Raw genomic sequence first — 22958 nt, 5'->3', positions numbered from 1 at the left:
AGGCTTGTTGTAGAAATGGCGGCAGTAGGAAAGAGCTGGGTCCAATGACTCCTTACTGCACACACTGCCATCAGAAGTATCTGTGCTGAGTCCACTATCCTCCACCATCTACACTGAGGGGAGTGAGAGGATGTGACTGAGCTCAACAGTTAAAAGGTGGTATGAACTCCAGGGACTTAATCTTCCATCTAACAAGCTGTCCTTCTGGCATCAAGATGGGAGCGGGAACTGCTTTCCCCAGTTTTCCAATCCTGCTCAGGACTGGGGGGCTAAAGCAACCCTGCTTGCACTGGCTGAGAGAGAGACTGCACCCTGCTCATGAAGCAAGTCAAGCTCCACAATGAGACACTAAGCGGGTGAAGCAAGAACCAACCCTTCCTTTTGCCTCTGGTTTTTCTCAGCCTTGCTCAGTCTCTGAAAATGCACCAAAACACTGCAAATGCATAAGATAGAGAGACAAAACTGAGGGCATAATCTCCCTAAAATGCAAATGAAGCCCTAGAACAGAGACAGGAATCACACAGCCAATTTGCTGAGCCAAAACATTACTCAAAAATTTGAAGTGAAGTCGGGAATTTTCCCCTCAGAAAAGCTCTGCAGTAGGGAGATCTGGCTACGTCATCTGCCACTGTGGGTGCACATAACAGGCAGAACTTCAGGGGGCAGGGCATCCGCCAGCTACCAGTGACTGACAGGTCCAGTTCTGCTCCCAAGCTGAAATACAGATGGTAATAGATTGGTGGACTTTTGTATGATGAATAAAGTTCCCAGCAACAAATGAAGATAATCAGTATAAAATTTGGCTCGTTCCTCCCAGTCACAATATATTATGATAAATTCACATCTGAACAAAACATACAGGTTCCCTAACAGCAGTCCCTTCAGTATGTGGACAGGCAAGATGATTTAGTCATCATCACTGAATCTTCTCCAATGGATAGTTCTAGCATTCTAAAGTTAATGCTCACATTTTATCTGCTGTGACACTCAGCCAATTCATAGGTAGTTGGTATTAGGAAAAAACAGCACAAGCAAAGACAGGACCGATGATGTAAAAGCTTTCTGTGCCATGCCTCCAGCTAAATTTTAAGAGCTCAACCATGTTAGGAGGTGTTCAAGATCCATTTGGGCACTCACGGGAAAAGATAGAAGGAGAAGGGGGGAAAATGGTTTATGAATTCCTGCTCACTACAGGCTCTATGAAACAATTAAAACCAGATCCTGAATTGCTGGAAATTCAGGCATAAAAAGGACTTCAAAAGTCAATACACCCAATGCAAACCAACAGAGCAGGAAGGGTGCATGGGTAATGCAAATATATTTTCTTTTCTCAGAAGTCAGCAGGATTGTAAAATTCTTTATAAATTATTTAAATATATAAAATAAGTTTTGCAAGTATACTGAATATTGAAGAAATTTTTTCAGTCCCTGTAGTGACTCCCAACTCCACACAAGGGAAATGGAAACCTACTGTACACTGGAGAGAAAAAGGTAGAAAGTTACATTTTTGCTACATGCTCTAAGGGAGTTTGTTTGAATATTCAACAGTATTAAAAAAATCTTGTTTAAAGCAATCAGACCAATCTGCATTTTTAAAGCTATAGTCACTTCACGCCTATCAGGCCATATAATAAATACAAAATGTCAAAAACCAAATTTTACACAGCACAGAATGAAAATAAAAAATTCTCCAGGGCCCCATTCTGCTTTCAACTGTTAAACTCAAAATACATCATTAGAAAGACACGCAAACTAACGCTAGCACATGAAAATATTTCCAGGAATATGTTAGTCTTTATTCAACTTTTTAGCTATGACTCTTCCATTCAGAAGCTGGAGAATCTTTCCATTAGTTTGTCTTACTGGTTAATTCTGGATAAAGAGATTTTGCAGAATTTGACATTAATTTAAATTTTTCATTTATATTCAGTTATTCAAAGTTTACATAACTTTTTCAAAGTTGCACCTTACAATGTATGGAACTTAGATTAAAATAAAACTCTACTTTTAACATAACCTTTCTATAATGTAAAAATATTCTACGTATGTTTAACACATCAAGAATGCTAGTCATTTATTTTGTTGAGGGAAAACTATTTTATACATGTTTCAGTATAAAAAACTGTAAATGTTTAGTACCAATGTGTTTGTTAAATTGGGTGCCACCCAGTGTTTAATTTCTGCAACTACAGTATTATACTGCATTTACAAATATGGAAAAGCTATTCAAACATATGTAACAGTTTTAAACAACTGCAAATTTGAGATGCTGCTTACTTTTTACATTTACTTTTCTCCCATTGTGGCAACTTTACATCTTTGAAAGAATGAGTGCTTAATTATCAAAACTATTATAAAAATAGCAGCATTCTACTAAAACACGAAAAGCAGACCCATGCATTAGGAGTTTGAATGCAGATTTCCGCCTTCCTTTTAGATTATCAAAATCTTTTCAAGTTAACTTCAAGGCAAGGGTATACAGAAAGACACTGCATAGTATGATTGGACACTAATCTGAACTGAGTATTTAATCAAAATCCATGATAATTACAGGGTAAACAATTTTATTTCAAAATACAGGTTTAACTCGAAATGTAGTGATGAATGCATAAGAGGCAAAAATGCAGACTTGTACAGCAGATATTACTCTCTCACTTCCATCCAGATGTAAGAGCTTTAATTTGTGAAAAGACAAAATAGTTGTGGCATTTCATTTAGCCTTTAAGATAATCCAGCATTATCTGTTTCTAAAGAAATATAAATACTTTAAAACAAACACTGAAAATAAATTCTCATTTGATGTAACAAGCTACACTCATTACTGATGTTTCAGTCTTCTTAAAAAGAAAGGGATTTTACCCAATGTATCAATGTAGAATAATCCTTGGAGGAAAAAAGTTGGAATGTAAACCTCTTAGCTTCATTTAGATCTGTAAGTGGGGAAAAAAAGACAGCATAGTGAGAAAGATAATTTTGACCATGTGAGCAAACAAACAATTCTACCTTTAAGATGTATTTTAATAACTTATTATCTTAGAGAATGGAAGATTCACAACTCATTTCACAATCAAATTTATTTTTTTTTTGCCCCCAGTTTCCATTTTTTTGTTAATGAGTATGTAATCATTTGCCCCTTCCTTCCCAACTCATCTCCCCTAGGGAAGTTAATGATCAATGTAAAATCATCCCAATGAGTAAACAGTAAAATACAAAAAGGCAGGGCTATGATTTTCCTGAAGAAGCAAAAAGAAAAATAATCTAAGCTGTGAGGTAAAGTTCCAAATCAAAACACAAATATAGTTTAAGAAGTCACCGGCAAAATGAACTGGTTCCTGTTTAAATCTCCCTACTACAGAGATGCTCCAGCATACAAATCAGAACTTTTTCACACTGTGAATTTAAGATCATTTTACTCAGAGTCTAACTGGATTAAAAAGAAACTGCAAGCACGCTAACACTTCACAGTGTTTCTTCATGCTGTTTTATTCTGTCCTCTTATCCTTTGGGCAGAAGTCTTCCTCTCTGCCTGCTACACCTAATTTACAGTATTGTGCCCATCTTATACTATATAAAAATGATTAATAAACAGTCTCAGCTGCACATTAGAATACATTTTCCCCCACTTAAAATTCCATGTTCATAAGATATGGCACACTGTTTTCAGAATTCGCTTGAGGAATCAGAGGATGGGATTTTGAGTCACTGTTCATTTTGAGGGTGACTTGTCCACTACAGCAATGGTTTTCATCCTGGGTTCTGCTGACTGTCTAAGATTGCCAAAGGGGTCCCCCATCTCCATTTGAAATATTTTAGGGTTTTGCAAATGAAAAAAGTTTGGGAACCACTGCACTAGAGCTCTGAAATTGTCACATTAACTTGACTAATCTATAGTGGCTGCTGAGGTTGACTACATTCCTGCAAACATAATGTAATAATTTATTTCTAGCTCCCATAAACAGTGATAAAGATCAAACTTCGACAGGTATGAAATTCTGTTATTAAAATCTGAAGCAATATTCACTGTATGACATCCTACAAATCTTTGATCTGTGACTATGCAGAGGTCTGCAAGAAGTGCCACAACTCCAAAGAACAGGATTTTTGACTAGTTTCACTTAGTCACTGGAAAGCCTTCCAGAAATAATATCTAGCCCAGCTGAAGACTTCAAAGCTTTAATACATTGTGCTACCTAAATACGTTACTACTTAAGTAGCAAACAAAGCAGTATTATCAAAGAGTTGATGCTTCAAATATATGAAACCAAATGTAGTATTCTTATTACTTACATCATCAATGTCCTCATCATCATCTCCAATATCATCAAACTGGATTTCATCATCATCACCAGGACCAAATGTGTCTGTTTCATTGATTTTAGCTAAATAGAGAGTTTCAAAAAAGTTAATGCACACATTAAAAACTGACAATTCACTGTGGGTTACTGACCACATTCATGTCTACTGACTTCCAATCCGATCTTGAAAGATTCTTACCGTGTTCTGGAAGTTCCCCATATGCCTTCAGACTTCTGGCTTCATCTGCATTGTATTTTAGAATGACATCAGCCTTGTTATCCTAAGAGAACATTTGACTGAATTAGTCAGCATTGTAGAAAGGTTTCCACTTCCTAAAAATGATAGGTTAAGCAAGGTGTTTGCTAGATGGACAGTTTAATCTTTTTCAATTCTTATGTCCTGAAATCATCCACAAAACCCTTAGTTCTCAACTATTCTTCAATTTGCCACTACAAGTGAAAGAGGTAAACCTACTGTACAGAATATTGTAAGTCTTCCCTCCCTGAAGTCCAATTTTTGTTAAGCATTCTAAACTAGTCTTTTTCAAGGTACATCTACATTTGCCACATATCACAAAGCTAAAGCTTTAGCTAGCATTAGCAGTCTAAATTTTATCTATGAAGCTATGTGATAAAATATTTTAATGGGTTGTTAATTTGTTGAAAGTCTATATTGAATATAATATAATTATCTTCCTAATTCCATTAGCAACAAAATTCACATTCCAATAACTGAAGGTATCATACTGCACTCAGTGAACGTATATTTATTATGAAAACAGCCCATTAAAAATCTGATACAACTGCCATTCACTGGACTCAACATATAGTTACTCTAGGAAACTATTAGAGCCACACATTTTAAAGAAAAAACTAATGTAGTCTCTGGATTCCGTGACAGATTAAGGCAGAATTCTTCGAACAGCAAAGGGCTCAAAGAATACATTTATCTGAATGAAATGGCTGTTGTGACAGACATGGCAATTTTCTGCAATATCCTTGACAAACCGTAACGAATTAAATTTAAGCATCTTTGTATCAAATGCAAAGGTTATGTATTACAGGTCTGTCGCATCTTACGCTGGGGTTATGTTCTGCAGTCAGCGTGTAAAGCGAAAATCGTGTATAGTCAAAATTACATTGAGTGTAATGGCAGGCGGAATTGCCCGCACTACAGGTACAGTATTAAAATTGTTGGGTTTTTTTGATTGTTTTTTGCCGACCGCGTGAAGCTGAAATATGCGCATAAGATATGACAGACCTGTATTGTGAGCCCTGGCAGTGTTATGAACTTCAAAGAACTATATTGAACAACAGGCCACACAAGAATGGACTTTTGGCCAAACAATGTCAAGTGGTTTGCCTGGGGAATCTCCATGGGCAAGTGAAAGCAAGTTCTCATCTCTGGTTAAGAAAAAGCCCAGCCTTTTGAAGCTACACCCTGAGGGGACCGTTGTCTACTGAGTTCTCGTTCCCAGAATCTGAAGAGTAAAGGCTCAAGATGTGCAAAGGAAAGACTATCCATATGTGCGCTTGTTTTGAGCTACAGCTATTAAGAACTTAAAACAAAACTCTGGGGCCTGTTTAGGAAGTCTGGCTTGCTGGAAATATCACACTGTAGTCAGGGGAGTGAGGGCCAGGTCTCCACCCAAGAGAGTGAGGGAAAGCAGCCAGAAGCCTAACAGAGGCAGCCCTTGCTGGACCACAAAGGGAGAAATACAGGTGCAGTGATGCTGAACTGTGACGGCTGGCATCCTACCATCCTATTTTGCTCCATTTGCCAGTGAAATGCACAGGAGCAGCTCACCAAGCAGCCATTTCTGAAAAAGTCAGAGGCATTCTGATGCCATAGGGCATTTTCCACACATACATCGTCTAAAGGGCCAATTTGGATGAAAACTGGTCCATTTACCCATGACAGAATTTGTCTTGTATTACAAATATAAAAATAATCAAATATGAAGCATATTTAACATGATACAGTTAAATATATAGTAAGTGCCAGTTAAACAGAAATTATTTGCACAATGCTCTCTAGCAGACTTTTAGTGCCCTTTAAGCCATAATCCATGCTATGTACTACAACACATACAAGTGCTAAATCAAGAAGAATATTTACCTGGTAGTCTCTTAAACCAACCAATATAATATCCGATGTATTTATCCAAACCTGAAAGTCAGAAACAAGGAACATTAAAAAAAACCTCTACAAATCCACATTTGTCCATCTGCAATTTAACAGTAATAAGTTCAAACACTATACTTGGATCTACTAAAATATTAAAACAAACTGCAGACACTTTTTCCTAAACAAGAAAACAGAATACGTCCCCACTTCCTAACACTTGGTTTCAACATTACATTACATAACTTACTGTTGGTGGGGGTAATAGTTGACCAAGCATATTTACAGAACTCCATCACCGCAGCAAATCAAGTGATTTAGATGTCTCCAGCCTTATGGATGGCTAGAAAGTCATTAAATTTGGGTAGGCCAAAGGAAGTCTAACCATTTTATTGACCGAGTTCCACAAAGGGTCTGTGCACAGAAAAGTAAAACTTCACACTAAAGTGAATGAAAGGAAGAAGCCAAGCAGAAGAGAAAATGCAAGAAATCTAACATGGACTGTTTCTGTTGAGTGACTATGTCAAAGTGATTTTCTAAAAGTTGGACTTTTTATTCATTAAAGAGATACTATGAACGGGTCATTTTTCAAAGATGACATGAATTCACATTAAAATAAATGAAGATTAAAAATGTTGACTTATTCACTGTGCATTAGTCCAACGGTTTACATTGTTTTGCAGGTCTGCAATGTGGAAAAATAGAGTCTTTCCCTATACTCAGATTTAAATTTAAACTCTTTGAGGCAGGAACCATTCATTAAGCATTTGTACAATGCCTAGCCTGGTAAGGGGCTTCAAGTCAGGGATCCCTAAGCACTAGTGCAATTCAAATAACTAATGTAGTAACTCATATAAACATGATATTGCATTAAATATTTAGAAATTAAGTTTACTGGCATCCTAATACTTACTGACATCCTGTAATGCAGGGGTTCTCAATCTTTTTCTTTCTGAGGCCTGTCCCAACATGCTATAAAAACTTCACAGCCCACCTGTATCATAACAATTGTTTTTTTGCATATAAAAGCCAGGGCTGGCATTACAGGGTACCAAGCAGGGCAACTGCCTAGGGCCTCATGCCACTGAGGCCCCTGCAGAGCTACATTGCTCAGACTTTGGCTTTAGCCTTAGGAGGCGGAGCTCAGGGCCTGGGCTTCAGCCCCTTGTGGCAGGGTGTTGGCTTTCTGTCCTGGGCCGCAGCGAGTCTAATGCTGGCTCTGCTCGGCAGCCCCCCTGGGGGCCTTGGACACCTGGTTGAGAACCACTGCTGTAATTCATGGTGTGAATGGGAGGCTTTTTTGTACCATAACAGGGAGAGAACCTTCAGTGAGAAAGGTGCATCTCCTATCACTTACACAGACAGGGATGCAGACTATGTAGAAATTAGCCACACAGCTTCATAATATCTATTGCAGAGGCAGGTATTAGACACAGACTTGATTGTGTGGTAGGACTTGTTAGGCTCCTTGCTTAAATGGATTTTTCCCAAACAGAGCATACACCATAAAAGAGTCAGGGAAATGGATTTTATGTCTTTATCTAGATGTGTGAATTAAATGAAAGACATAATTTAGTCAACTGATCACGTCCTGCCTGTTAGTGTAAATTTTGTTTTGTTTTTACTGTACTTAACTTTCCTCTGCAAGCCTGGCTGGCAACCAAGGGATCTGTAAGTTACCATTACTATAAGTGCATAACTACTCTTTAAGAATGGTTTTCCAAGCAGTTCACAATCAAGCTGAAAGGGCATATCAAGTGAGGTCCTGCAGGTATCAGTTCAGTTCAATATATCAATCAATGATTTACATAATGGCACTGAGAGTACACTTATAAAGTTTGTGGACCATATCAAGCTGGGAGGGGTTGCAAGTGCTTTGGAGGATAGGAATAAAATTCAAAGTGATCTGGACAAACTGGAGAAATGATCTGAAGTAAACAGGATGAAATCCAACAAGGACAAATGCAAAGTATTCCACTTAAGACAGAACAATCAGTTGCACACATACAAAATGGGAAATGACTGCCTACAAAGGAGTACTGCAGAAAGGGATCTGGGGGGCTAAAGTGGATCACAAGCTAAATGTCAGTCAACAGTGTAATACCATTGCAAAAAAAAGAAACATCATTCGGGGATGTATTATCAGGAGTGTTGTAAGCAAGACATGAGAAGTAATTCTTGTGCCACGTTGATTAGGCCTCAACTGGAGTATTGTTCTGGGTGCCACATTTCAGGAAAGATGTGGACAAATTTGAGAAAGAGCAATAAAAATAATTAAAGGTCTAGAAAACATGACCTATGAGGGAAGACCGAAAAAATTGGGTTTGTTTAGTCTGGAAAAGAGAAGAGAGGGGACATGACAACAGTTTTCAAGTACATAAAAGGTTACAAGGAGGAGAGAGAAAAATTGTTCTCGTTAACCTCTGAGGATAGGATAAGAAGCAATGGGTTTAAACTGCAGCAAGGGCAGTTTATGTTGGATATTGGGAAAAACTTAACTGCCAGGGTGGTTAAACACTGGAATAAATTGCCTAGGGAGGCTGTGGAATCTCCATCATTGGAGATTTTTAACAACAGGTTAGATAAACACCTGTCAGAGATGGTCTAAGTAATATTTAGTCCTGCCGTGAGGGCTGGAGACTGGACTAAATGACCTCTCGAGGTCCCTTCCAGTCCTACGATTAAAATTAGTTGAGTAGAATAGAGTGGAGTTACAAAAGCAGTCAGTACACAGACTCTTTAATATCCAGAATGTGTCAATGAATTGAGTGGATTGTGCTGGGATACCTTTTTCCACAACTGAAAGTTACTACAACTCCAACTCCGCCCCCTTAATTGAGAACATAACCTGAAGTTCTGATTGTGTTTCTAGCCTAGAAATATCTTGATTTAAAATGCAGTATGGATTTTTACTAATTCACCTACTGTTAAAAAAAATCCACAGAAGTTTTTAAATCAGCAGCCTGAAAGTGGCACTACTTTCTTCTTTCTTCATATGATTGTCAAAATATATTTGAAGAAAAATTTCCAGAGATTTGGGCTTGGGTCTCAGTTATGCTATAGAGACTGCACACCAAATTGGTAGCGAAAAGGAGCCTTAAAGTGGGTGTAAATGAAGCTGAACTGAGATTTAAGCCTTTTATTTATAAGCATCTTGGTTAAGTAATCAGCATTTTACTAAACTGGCTTTCCTAATGTCAGACTACAAAACAACATTCTCAATTTGATCAACACTAAAACTCTGCTGTATTCACTGCCAAATTCTTTGTTAATGCAGAGACAGCGTTGACCAGAAGTGTCTTAGACCTGCCCAGAATGTTTCATGGTCCTAAACTTTAACCTCAGAAACCCAGAAATACAGAGTTAAGGTACACAGAGATGCCCCACCCAGAGATGACTAGGACCATTGTGGATATACTGTAAGTATGTTTCACAGTCCATGCGAACCTATAATAAACAGGCAAGAGGAAAGACTGGTGAGTATGCCATTTTATTAACTATATTCTCAGCTGCTAGCATGAACTCAGACTATTCTTCACTATGTTAGTGACAGCTGTAGTGACTGATTCAAGGATTACTTGCAGCTGGCACAGTTTAGATTATGAGAAGAGGTGCATCTGGTGGTTTGTGGAGAGATGGTGATGTGGTCAAGTATAAGCCAGGCATAGTCTGCTTCTGTTCACTAAGGTCAACCTGAACACAACTTTGGCCTTAGTGAGGATGTGGTCTGACAGTTCATCCTAGCGTACCCATGCACGCTGTATACATACTGCGATAGGTGTCACTGATATATACAATATCTTTGAGACTATTGTTCCAACATTATAAATGTTAACTGTATCTTTGTGAGCCAGAAATTGTACACTGACAGGTTATCCAGCTCCCTCTAAGAACTAAAATGGGGGGCGAGGGGGAGGTAATTACTGTAGACCTGGAACAGGAAAACTGTAGAGAAGTACCATCCCTTGGGTGAATAGCATATACTGGTTCAGAACAGGTTCAAGAAGTCCTGGAGACAAAGAATGAGCCAAAAGTATCAAAGATCAGCCTTAACTGGCTGAGGAGCTCTAATTTTTGATCTGACAACTGATAGATTGTAACCAAGAGGGCAAACCCTGCTGAAAGTATTTGAAGGACTTTGAAACCTATCAGGTTTACCATGTGGAAGACGGGTGACTTCCGGTAAACCTAGCACATGTATAGATGTTTTATGATATATTTTCTCTAATGCTTTTATCCTAAAAATAAGTGTATTTTGCTTTGTAAAGGCTGACCGGTCTTCACTGTTGTAGCACTTTAGAGAGAGAGAGAGAAACTACAGGTGCTAAGCTAAGTTTAGACCTGCTGGGATACGCACAGTGAATGGAAAGAAGAATTCCAGCCTGGGTAGGAAGGAGAGGAATGCAGGTCCCTGCCTATAGAGGTGACAGAGGCCTGAGTCCTAAAGGGACGTCCCTTAAGCAGACCAAGGATGGGGTAGAAGTGCAGTTAACCCCAAAACTGGGGGACCTACATTGCTCCATATCATCTGGAAGCACAGAGCCATAATGGCTAGTGGGGTCAAGCTGGAGCACCACTCAGAGTTCAGATTACAGGGCAGTGTGTACTGTTGGGCCTAAAAATTTCCTTGAATTGTACGCTCAAGTGTAAGTAGCATGTAAAAGGATACAAGAGGTTACAATAGTTTATAACAACAAATGTTGATGGAAAAGGTATGAAAGGGAAACAGAATAGCTGAATTAGTCTAAACAAAAAGACCACGCTGATATGATTCAAGGACTGTGTTGAAGTTATGCCTGTTAAAAAACAGGAGATATGATACCAAAGGATAATGAGCCAAAGGTGGTATGTCAAATATTAGGCCTAGTTGGTGGACAAAACAGTGACAGGTTAGACCAGGTGTAGGCAACCTGTGGCACACGAGGTGATTTTCAGTGGCACTCACATTGCCTGGGTCCTGGCCACCCATCCGGGAGGCTCTGCATTTTAATTTAATTTTAAATGAAGCATCTTAAACATTTTAAAATCCTTATTTACTTTACATACAATAGCTTAGTTATATATTATAGACTTATAGAAAGAGACCTTCTAAAAACCTCAAAATGTATTACGGGCATGCGAAACCTTAAATTAGAGTGAATAAATGAAGACTTGGCACATCACTTCTGAAAGGCTGCTGATCCCTGGGTTAGACTATTATACCCATCACTCCCTTCTTGGGTCCTTAAAAGAAAAAATTTGTTGGGAAAGTATGAAGGAACAAAAGAACAGATACAGGCTACTTGAGCAAGCTTCACCAATCAGATGCCAATCCCACTGTTTCCTTGGACCTCAGGCCTTCATCATCTTGAACCTGAGAGGTGTCGTAACTAGAACAGGGGGGGAGGGAAGACGACTGGGGGGGGGGGGGCAGATGATATTGCCATGCTTACAGGCTCCAGATAAATCCCAAGCACTGCCTGGGATGACAGTTACTACCATCTTTGATAGCATCGAAGATTGTGAACTAGGGGACTTTTCTTTCTGAGATTAAACTTCAACAGCAGCATCAGCATCTCTATCCCATCTTAACCGACTTATCCTCTTTTCCAGTATCCTGTCTACCAACAGTGGCCAAAGCCAGGTGCCCCAGAGGGAGTGAACCTAACAGGTAATGATCAAGTGATCCCTCTCCTGCCATCCACCTCTGCCCTCTGACAAACAGAGTCTAGGGACACGATTCCTTACCCATCCTGGCTAATAGTCCTTACTGGACTTAACCTCCATGAATTTATCCAGTTCTCTTTTAAACCCTGTTATAGTCCCAGCCTTCACAACCTCCTCAGGCAAGGAGTTCCACAAGTTGACTGTGCGCTGTGTGAAGAACTTCCTTTTATTTGTTTTAAACCTGCTGCCCATTAATTTCATTTGGTGGCCCCTAGTTCTTGTATTATGGGAATAAGTAAATAGCTTTTCCTTATCTACTTTCTCCATCTCACTCATAATTTTATATACCTCTATCATATCCCACCTTAGTCTCCTCTTTTCCAAGCTGAAAAGTCCTCACAATCTCTCCTCAGGTGGGACCCATTCCAAATCCCTAATCATTTTAGTTGCCCTTCTCTGAACCTTCTCTATTGCCAGTATATCTTTTTTGAGATGAGGAGACCACATCTGTATGCAATATTCAAGATGTGGGCATACCATGGATTTATATATGGGCAATAAGATATTCTCCGTCTTATTCTCTATCCTCTTTTTAATGATTCCTAACATCCTGTTTGCTTTTTTGACCGCCTCTGCACACTGCATGGACGTCTTCAGAGAACTATCCACGATGACTCCAAGATCTTTTTCCTGATTCGCTGTAACTGAATTGGCCCCCTACCATATTGTACGTATAGTTGGGGTTATTTTTCCCCAATGTGCATTACTTTACATTTATCCTCATTACATGTCATTTGCGATTTTGTTGCCCAATCACTTAGTTTTCCAAGATCTTTTTGAAGTTCTTCACAATCTGCTTTGCTCTTAACTATCCTGAGAAGTTAGATGTGAAAAAATTACCTACATTATATCATCTGCAAACTTTGCCACCTCAGTTTTTACCCTTTCTCCAGATCATTTATGAATAAGTTGAATAGGATTGGTCCCAGGACTGACCCTTGGGGAACACCACTTGTTACCCCTCTCCATTCTGAGAAATTTACCATTTATTCCTACCCTTCGTTCCCTGTCTTTTAACCAGTCCTCAATCCATGAAAGGACCTTCCTTTTTATATCATGAGAGCTTAATTTACATAAGAGCCTTTGGTGAGTGACCTTGTCAAAGGCTTTCTGGAAATCTAAGTACACTACGTTCACTGGATCCCCCTCGTCCACGTTTGTTGACCCCTTCAAAGAACTCTAATAGATTAGTAAGACACGATTTCCCTTTACAGAAACCATGTTGACTTTTCCCCAACAATTTATGTTCTTCTATGTGCTTGACAATTTTATTCTTTACTATTGTTTCAACTAATTTGCCCGGTACTGATGTTAGATTTATCGGTCTGTTACTGCCAGAATCATCTCTAGAGCCCTTTTTAAATATTGGCATTACATTAGCTATCTTCCAGTCATTGGGTACAAAAGCCAATTTAAAGGACAGGTTATACACCACAGTTAACAGTTCCACAATTTCACATTTGAATTCTTTCGGAACTCTTGGGTAATTGCCATCTGGCCCCGGTGACTTGTTAATGTTAATTTTATCAATTAATTCCAAAACCTCCTCTAGTGACACTTTAATCTGTGACAGTTCCTCAGATTTGTCACCTACAAAAGCTGGCTCAGGTTTGGGAATCTCCCTAACATCCTCAGCCATGAAGACTAAAGCAAAGAATCCATTTAGTTTCTCTGCAATGACTTTATTGTCTTTAAGTGCTCCTTTTGTATCTTGATCGTCCAGGCACCCCACTGATTGTTCAGCAAGCTTCCTGCTTCTGATACACTTAAACATTTTGTTATTACCTCTTGAGTTTTTGGCTAACCATTCTTCAAATACCTCTTTGGCTTTTCTTACTACATTTTTACACTTAATTTGGCAGCGTTTATGCTCCTTTCTATTTACCTCACTAGGATTCAACTTCCACTTTTAAAAAGATGCCTTTTTATCTCTCACTGCTTCTTTTACATGGCTGTTAAGCCATGGTGGCTCTTTTTTAGTTCTTTTACTGTGTTTCTTAATTTGGGGTATACATTTAAGTTGGACCTCTATTATGGTGTCTTTGAAAAGCGTCCATGCAGCTTCCAGGGATTTCACTTTAGTCACTGAACCTTTTAATTTCTGTTTAACTAACCCCCTCATTTTTGCAGTTCCCCTTTTTTAAATTAAATGCCACAGTGTTGGGCTGTTGAGATGTTCTTCCCACCACAGGGATGTTAAATGTTTTTATATTATGGTCACTATTTCCAAGTGGTCCTGTTATAGTTACCTCTTGGACCAGCTCCTGCGCTCATTTCAGGACTAAATCAAGAGTTGCCTTTCCCCCTGTGGGTTCCCGTACCAGCTGCTCCAAGAAGCAGTCATTTAAAAGTATTGAGAAATATTGTCTCTGCATTTCATCCTGAGGTGACATGTACCTAGTCAATATGAGGAAATCCCTCACTATTATTGAGTTCTTAATTTTGATAGCATCTCTAATGTCCCGTAGCATTTCATTACCACTGTTACTGTCCTGGTCAGGTAGTCGATAATAGATCCCTAATGTTATACAGGTCTCTTGCAACTTACGCGCATTTAACATGCGCAATTTCAGCTTTACGCTGAAAAGCCTGGAGTCCCGGAGGGGGCATGGCCTCAAGATTTAATGGTCCTGGGGCACCAGCTGTGGTTGGGAATCCCAGGGCCTTTAAATCACTCAGGGGGCTCCCAGCTGCAGAGGTGGCTGGTAGCCCCTGAGGCGAATTAAAGGGCCTGAGACTCCAGCCACTGTGGAGCTTCTGGCCCTTTAAATGCCCTCCCCCCCGTCCCGCTGCCAGAGCTGCGGGCAGGATTTAAAGGGCTCTTCCGGGCTGCCCACCAGGGCGGGAAGCCTGGAGGAGACCTTTAAATCCTTCCTGCAGCTCCGGCGGCGGGACGGAGGGGGCATTTAAAGGGCTCCACTGGGCTCCCCACCGCGGAGGGAAGCCTGGCAGAGCCCTTTAAATGCCCCCCTTGCCCGTCCCGCCGGCCGGAGCTGCAGGCAGGATTTAAAGGGCTTGGGGTTCTGACTATACGTGGTTTTTGCTACACGTGATAACCGCGGAACAGAACCCCCGCCTAAGATGAGACAGACCTGTATTCTTATTAGAGCATGAAATTACTATCCATAGAGATTCTATGGAACATGTGGATTCACGTAAGATTTTTACTTCATTTGATTCTATATTTTCTTTTACATATAGAGCCACTCCCCGCCTACGACCTGTTCTGTCCTTCTGATATATTTTGTACCCCGGAATGATTGTGTCCCACAGATTGTCCTCAGTCCACCAGGTTTCTGTGATGCCTATTATATCAATATCCTCCTTTATTGCGAGGCACTCTAGTTCACCCATCTTATTATTGAGACTTCTAGCATTTGGGTAAAAGCACTTTAAACACGTGTCACTGTTTATTTGTCTGTCCTTTTCTGATGTGTCTGATTCTTTATGTGAATGTTTCTCATCTGATCTGGCCCTTACATTATCCTCTTCCATCCTCTGCTCCTGACTATAACCTAGAGAATCTCTATCAATAGACTCTCCTCCAAGAGAAGTCTCTGTCCGACCCATATGCTCCTCTGCAGCAGTTGGCTTTCTCCCATCTCCTAGTTTAAAAACTTCTCTGCAACCTTTTTAATGTTAAGTGCCAGAAGTCTTGTTCCACTTTGGTTTAGGTGGAGCCCATCTCTCCTGCATAGGCTCCCTCCATCCCAAAAATTTCCCAGTTCCTAATGAATCTACACCCCTCCTCTCTACATCATCGTCTCATCCACGCATTGAGACACTGAAGCTCTGCCTGCCTACCTGACCCTGCGCGTGGAACTGGGAGCATTTCTGAGAATGCCCCCACAGAGGTGCTGGATTTCAGTCTCTTCCCTAGCAGCCTAGATTTGGCCTCCAGGACATCTCTCCTACCCTTCTCTATGTCATTGGTACTCCTCCCCAGCACTACACATAACTATCCTTTTGGGGATAAACCTATTACCATCATTGAGACCATCTAAGAGACTGAAAAATGGGGGGTTTCCTTCTAAAGGCTCTACAGCTAAAGAGAAAACAAACAAGGGATGGTATTAAAATGAAAGCCTCACTCAATATTTTACATGTCAAATACTTTAACTGTTTTTCCTTTTTTTTCTGTATTGTTAATAAAAGGTTAAAAATGGTGTGTGTGAACCTTTGGTTTGTCCAGACTGGAAGAATTACAGTAGAAAAATGAGAGGTTTTCTGTGTTTATTTTTCATGATAAACCTAAAATAGTGTTTTGACTGATGAGAACATCCTGGCTCCCCATTAGTCAATGTGGACCATATGCCACAGAATAGGGTGTGTCTATTATGTGTGCATTTCTTGAAATTCAGCAACACTGTTGACCATGCTGACATTGATGAGAGTAGTAGCTACTTGCTATTCTTTGATAACACTCAGCTCCACTGCTCAGGAAAGAATGAGGAGCATGATTCTATCACTTTAATGTTTCTGCTTACTAGAGTTGATAGTTGCCCCTCTATTTAATTAAAGCTATTTTCCTTGACAATATTTCAGAAGTAAAATCAGAGTATGCATGTGATTTTAGAGTATTTGGAATTATCAATTTAAACAAGAAGTTTTGCTTTCAGGGCAAACCTGCCAGATGGAGAACCTGCAGAATGTAAACAAAGAGCAACTAAATATGCACAACATAGGTTGTCAGAAAGCTGATAATGCTGTTTGCTTGGCTTAAATGGCCACAGCATGTCAGGTTGAGCCACTCCTATTATTCTGATGTCAGGTTACCTGTAAAACAATCAGATATGCAACAGAGCCTTTGTCCTGTAGCACATGTGATTTCTGGGGGACCGTATCTTGCAAACCCTTGTTAAATTACCTCAAATTTGGACCACTAAACCTATCTCCTTGAGGAACAGCAATTTGCAAGTCTATCCAAGTAAGCAGGAAGATTTTACAGTCAGCTAGCCTCAATTTTAATTACCATCATGCTATCCACCAGTTTACTCTGACCCTGTAACCTTAAATTCAAGCCAAAATTTAGAGTTTGTATAGGATTTTATAAAACCCAAGTTCAACAGAAATGTTTCCATAAAATAAAAAACTGACATTTTTTAAACAAGCAAAACTTCCCCCTGAAACATCTGCATCTCCAAGAACCTGAAAGTCAGTGGGCAAGATTTAAACTTCCTTCATTGCCCTTGCCAAGAGAAGTACAAGCAGCTAATTATCTGAACAAAACTTAAATATGAATTTCAAAATTCTTTCAATTTTAATAAAGTTGCTAGTACCATAATTAAGGAAATTTTTAAAGTGTCCCGTTATTTTAGAGTATGTGTAGCTATGTCCATTTTCAGAAGATTGCCTCTTCTACTTGGTATGTATTCATTTATTTTCCATGTAAGTGATTTAGACTCACCTTTTTTCTTAGCTTCCCTCTGATATGACACAACCTCTTCACACCATCAAAACACAATGCCTCCAATCTTCCATTGCCCAACATCTTGATCACTTGAGCATACTCTGGAAGAGAGAGAGTCCAACATGTTGCTGAATTACTTAATTTTAAACAGTCAACAGGAATTTTTACAAGAAAAAAAAAAGATGATTTTACTGTTGAACCAAGAGCCCTAGTCATGGACCAGGATCCCATTTTGCGAGGCATGCTATAAACAGAACAAAAAGATAGTCCTTGCCCCAAAAAGCATACCCTGAAGGCTCTGCAAGGGGAAGGTTCAATGGTGCCTGGGCCTGCAGCAGACTGATGGTCACTGCCACAGACCTGCTGGGTGATCTTGCCTTAGAATGGGATGAGGAGCAGGACCTCTGTGACCAAGAAGCATCTCAGGGATTCTGTGGAGGCCACTGGTATGGGTAGGACACTGGGGTGAGTAGGCTCCAGCCAGGGGCACCCCGGTCCTGACTGCAAGACGAGTGCCAATCCTGATACCCACAGTGCCCCATGAACGACCCCCTCAATGTGGGTCAGGTGATGGAAAGCAAGAGGAAGAAGATCCTAACCTTGATGCCAAGCAGTCCTGGGATTCAGGGGATGAAGGTGGAGCGAGCCTTGTGGGTGGGAGCAACTGGTCTGACTCATTCATAGCCCAGAACGAATTCGGAACTGGAACTGACAGTGGAAACCATATTGGCAGTGCCAAATATGCCTCTATCATTTTCGGTGCTGGAAGCAGTGCTGACCCCAAAGTCAGCAGCGGTACCAGGATGACTGATGGTACCCAAGTAGAGGGCAATGATTGCCACCCTGGTAACACAGGTGGCACTAACAGCAGGGGTGCAGAAGAAATTCTTGCCACTAAAGAGGTCTCCTGTGCTAAGCCCAGCACCACTTCCACTGAATATGGAAGAAAACAGCGGCGTGTAATGCCGACAGACGGGTTCTGCAGCTCATCCAGCCAATGGGGCTATAAACAATGTAGCTCTGGCAAAATCTTGATTAATTTAATAGCTTTCCCTGGTCTTAACAAATGCAAGAGCAGCTAGTATTCACTTTCAAGGCTCTTCGCAGTCAATCCCCACTCTACCTAGCACCTCTGATTCACTATCAAGCTGTTGATGTTCACTTCTGATTGGTCCATTATGCTAGCCTTCACTGTCACTTGTTTGCTTTTCAAAGAAGCACCTTCATGCTTTATCCTGTGTAGCCACACATGCTTGGGAGGTGTTCCACATAAACATCCACAAAGCTGCCTCATTTTCCATTTTCAGATCCCTTCTCAAAATTCCTTTGCTGTGATGTCAATTTTTGTGTAGGCAACAGTTAGCTTGCTAGTGTGGAGAGACCACGGCCTGTCACATTGACCAATATTTTCCATGTGGATATACTCCAAAAATCACAACATTACAAAGATTTTTTGTTTTCATCACTGCAACTTTATGGATATTATAAATGTTTAAGTTTTATTGTTGGAAAAAATGCAAATTTGAATTGATATGTGCTTAAATTAGCTATAATCATGCTTTAAAAAAAAGTCTTTATTTTACTGTTGGTATTTAAAGTGACTACATGTTTTCTATACTGAACCCCTCTTACATTTATGTATGCTTTATTTTTCCCCCAAATATTTTTAAAAGACATACAAGTGCCTACATTTATTATCTCTGACTTCCAGATCAAGTGTGCTCATTTTACACATGATACATTTGTAGATCCATCACCACTCCCCTCCACCTCTACAGATAGATTACAAAAACAAGCAGATCATTTGGGGACAGGAGAGCATTATTTTCTCCTCTCTTTTGGTGTATTCTGAATCCCATCTTCAGGGGGTCCTACTGTCCTTAAAAGGATGCTGTCCCTAGATCACACTTTCATACATATTAGCCTTCAAGTGAGAAAAGCAAAGCCCCCAGGACCTCTGCTTGTTGGAAGGGAGAAGGATCTTATGCTAGCTTCTTTCTCCACGGAGAGGTGGGGGCAGGAAGGTCTTCTGCTACTTGACTCTTGGACAACGCTAAAAGCTGGTTGCAACTACTTCCCCTCAGACTGCAGTTGGGTCCTCTTCTCCTGTGTGTAGCTTCAGGACCTACATCTGCCACTGCTCATAGTTTACATAAGCAGCTGCATGAAAACGACATGATTCACAGTGGCCCACTAAAAGCAGCAAAGAATCCTGTGGCACCTTATAGACTAACAGACGTTTTGGAGCATGAGCTTTCGTGGGTGAATACCCACTTCCTCAGATGCATGTAATGGAAATATCCAGGGGCGTTTCCCACCCACCAGTAAACAAACCAGTTTCATTTCACTGCTTCTTAAAGCTATGAAGAATAGCAGGGACAATGGAGCAGATCACAGGGTATGAGTGTTGCAAGTCAAGTTGCATCACAAGAGCTGCAAGACTCTAAGTCAATTTGTGTTTTAGCCATCAGGGAAATGTTAAGCAAAGCTATTGCCTGAATTTCATTTGGTTACCAAGCCAACTATCTCACTGCTAGGTGAACACTCACGTATACTCACTATTTTAAAATTTACTACATTCCTCCTCTACCCAGTCACGATCTCATGGGTTTCCCTATCAGTCAGTCATTCATCATGGTGCCTCTGACAGAAGATGGTTGAATGTTGCTCCCTATAGCACAGTGATATTACTAAGTGAGCCAGAGGTGATCTCTAGAAAGAAACTAGGAACAATTTACACATAGGAACTAACACAACCTTTTTTTTTCTTTTTAATCACACAGCAGCACAAACCGCTTGAGGAGCAAAGAACTGAACTTATTTCTTAGATACATTAATAAATGGGAAGTGAAGTGGATAGATCTTCATTCCCATTCAATTTGCCTTTTGCTAAATATATTCCCAAGATGAAGATGCTCCATTCCATCACATCAAGTACTTTTGTAGTTTTCAAACATCCAAATTAAACCTATACACAGCTCAATTATCCCTTGTGTAGGAACCTTCCAAGTATTGTAGCTACCATATTTGACTGAATTACAATTCAAAATCTCACCTTGTCCATCCTCCTTGAACACTAATTCTCTCTTCTCCGATTCATTCTCATTCTTACCTCGTCGTCTGTTTTTACCTCCCTTACCTAAATTGAAAATAAAATAAATCACTATATGCAATTTAGAAACCTATATAAAATCATGTATTGGAAAGATAAAACAGCAATAATTTGTTAGACCTAAGGAAATCTATGGTCACTGCTGCAGCTTTAAAGCACTATATCTAGGTGTGTGATAAAACTGATCTTTCTTCTTAGAGCACTACACCATGATGATTTCAAGTTTCTTTCAAAAATGACGCTAAAGTCAAAACCGCGAGAGAGAAATTTTAATTTTCATGTTCCCAATAAATGTGATGAGAAAAACAGTATTCCTTTGGATTCTTAGAAGTCCAGCATAAGCTACAAGAAAGACTTTAAAACCTATTCTCTCCAGCGACGGTCTGATCATCTTATCTCTGCTCTACCCCTTCCTAATTCTGAGCTGAAGTGGCAGGGCTAGGATACAAGAAAAAAATTCCACATGAAACAGACACAGAAGAAGTTCATGTGCATATAAATTCCTCAGCCACACACCAGAAAAGAACATGTAGGAGAAACTGAATCACATCTCAAGAGCATCACCTATCCCTTAATCTCACTTCAGTGATAGTATGCTAAAGCCATCTTATTATTTTATTTAAAGTCTGGAGGTGTTTTGTGTTTCTTTGGATCAATTTTGGCAATATTTACTATCAAATTACCTCATCTTTGTTCTTATTTTACCATTGCCAAACAAGGGATCAATTAAAAGATCATACAGTGCTAACTATCGAGTATTTAAACTCACTTTGAAATTTAGGTAACAGCAGCCTTCAAAAGAACATTTACCACCATCCCCCTGAACATGCAATTGATTGCATTCTGGTGGACCTCAGTTAATCAACCTTCATGACTGTCCAGGAAAGAGAGAAACTACAAAGGGGCTGAGTGATGAATCTTCAGTCTCAGTTGTGCTGCTACTGGTGAACACGTTCTTGCAAGGACTGGGAAAGCATCCAGGTGAACTCCCCAACCCAAATCAGTGAGTGATGTCACTATGCAAATAAACAAGACAGAAAAGTGTAACCTACTCTCAATAAAAACATGAAAGTGACTACAGTATACAAAAAATAAAGTTCAACAGACAACTGAAAAACTAAAGAAAAATAATTTTAGGGATTTTCCTGTAGCAATAGGAGGTGCAAATATCCAGATGGACATGCGCTTTTCAAATTGATGCTTTCCTTTTAAACAGCAGCATTTCAACAAGCTTCTGGCAACAGGATTCCTTTTCTTGTTGAAAAATCAGGAAGAACAGCTTGCAGTTTTTGTAAATCTTGCCTCCAAAAAATTGCTTCCTTTCTCTCCTTTCCTCTTTCACATCAGCACAGGGAAACACGTTAACAAGACCTGTTAAGGTTTCTAACATATGGGAACAGCTGTGGCTGGTGGTACCCCTGTGAAGATCTGCATGTACTGTACGAACAAACGCTACTGTTAAGAACCGGAGCATAGCAACAGTTGACACTTAAATGCTGGTTGAGTTCTGCCATACAGGGGAGGGCGGAACAAACTTACTTACTCCCGGAGTCCGAGGCTCGCTCTCTCTACACGAGTCTTTTTCTTCGCTACTCGGCTGGATCCGACCGCCCCGCACCCCCCACTCTTCCTGCCAGACCCGTCGCTCATTCAGCCCGTCACGCACACCGGGCCACGGGCCCGAGAGAAGCCCGGCGGGAGGGACCCTGCGTGAGCCAGCGAGGTCGCCGCGAGCCAGTGGCTGCGCGGAGCCGTGACCCCGGCTCCCAGCCGGTGCGTGTGTGGCGGGGAAGGTGCCGGCGACCCGGGGCCGGTGCTTCAGGCCGGGCTCGCTAACCCGGGGCTAGGCGGCAGGAGGCCAGGCCAGGCCGCAGCGGCTGTGACCGCCCTGCCCAGATCCCCCGCCTCACCGCCCAGCGAACTCCGGCCCCGCTCCCGGCCTGCCCTGCGAGGAGAGGCTCCCAGCGCCACCCCGAGCACAGGGATGGTCCAGACAGTATTTGTCCTGCCATGAGGGCAGGGGACTGGACTCGATGACCTCTCGAGGTCCCTTCCAGTCCTAGAGTCTATGAGGCCGCTCCGGCCCAGGCCCGGCCTGAGGGAGGGGACGCGGCGGCCCCGGGCCCGCGCGCGAGGGGAGGCCTCACCTTTATTCTTGGGCATGGCGCCGGCCGCTCCTCACTGCGGGGGGAGGGGCGGGTGTCTGCGCGCTGCTTCTGCCGGTCGGGCGGTGGGTTCCTGCGTGCGGCGCGCGGGCAGCGACTCGACTCTCGTGACGGCCGTTGGGATTGGAGAGTCACGCGACAGGCA

General features: G+C 40.9%; 1 protein-coding gene across 2 annotated transcripts; it reads right to left on the bottom strand.

The window, feature by feature from the left end:
• Positions 1-1774: 1774 nt before the first annotated feature.
• EIF1AX (eukaryotic translation initiation factor 1A X-linked) lies at positions 1775-22938 on the bottom strand. Of its 2 annotated transcripts, XM_050936741.1 has the most exons (7): positions 22796-22930; positions 20592-20675; positions 17534-17637; positions 6415-6465; positions 4495-4576; positions 4288-4379; positions 1775-2930 (listed from the first exon to the last, which is right to left on the bottom strand). In XM_050936741.1, the coding sequence occupies exons 1-7, from the start codon at positions 22809-22811 to the stop codon at positions 2925-2927; spliced, it is 435 nt and encodes a 144-aa protein (XP_050792698.1). In that variant the 5' UTR covers positions 22812-22930; the 3' UTR covers positions 1775-2924. The 2 variants fall into 2 exon arrangements, with proteins under 2 accessions (XP_050792698.1, XP_050792701.1); XM_050936744.1 differs by lacking the exon at positions 20592-20675 and having other exon boundaries at positions 22796-22938.
• Between the last annotated feature and the right edge of the window lie 20 nt (positions 22939-22958).

This window comes from Gopherus flavomarginatus, chromosome 1 (genome assembly GCF_025201925.1).
Source record: "Gopherus flavomarginatus isolate rGopFla2 chromosome 1, rGopFla2.mat.asm, whole genome shotgun sequence".
NCBI lineage: Eukaryota > Metazoa > Chordata > Testudines > Testudinidae > Gopherus > Gopherus flavomarginatus.
The sequence above is the reverse complement of the archived record's forward strand: the minus strand, read 5'-3'. Positions and strand labels throughout refer to the sequence as shown.

Coding starts and splice junctions, on each gene's coding strand:
- EIF1AX (XM_050936741.1), bottom strand. Junction 6,466..17,533: donor GAGGGAAGCTAAGAAAAAAG/GTGAGTCTAAAT, acceptor TCTGACTTTCAG/GTTTGGATAAATACATCGGA. Junction 4,577..6,414: donor TTGGTTTAAGAGACTACCAG/GTAAATATTCTT, acceptor ATGTTCTCTTAG/GATAACAAGGCTGATGTCAT.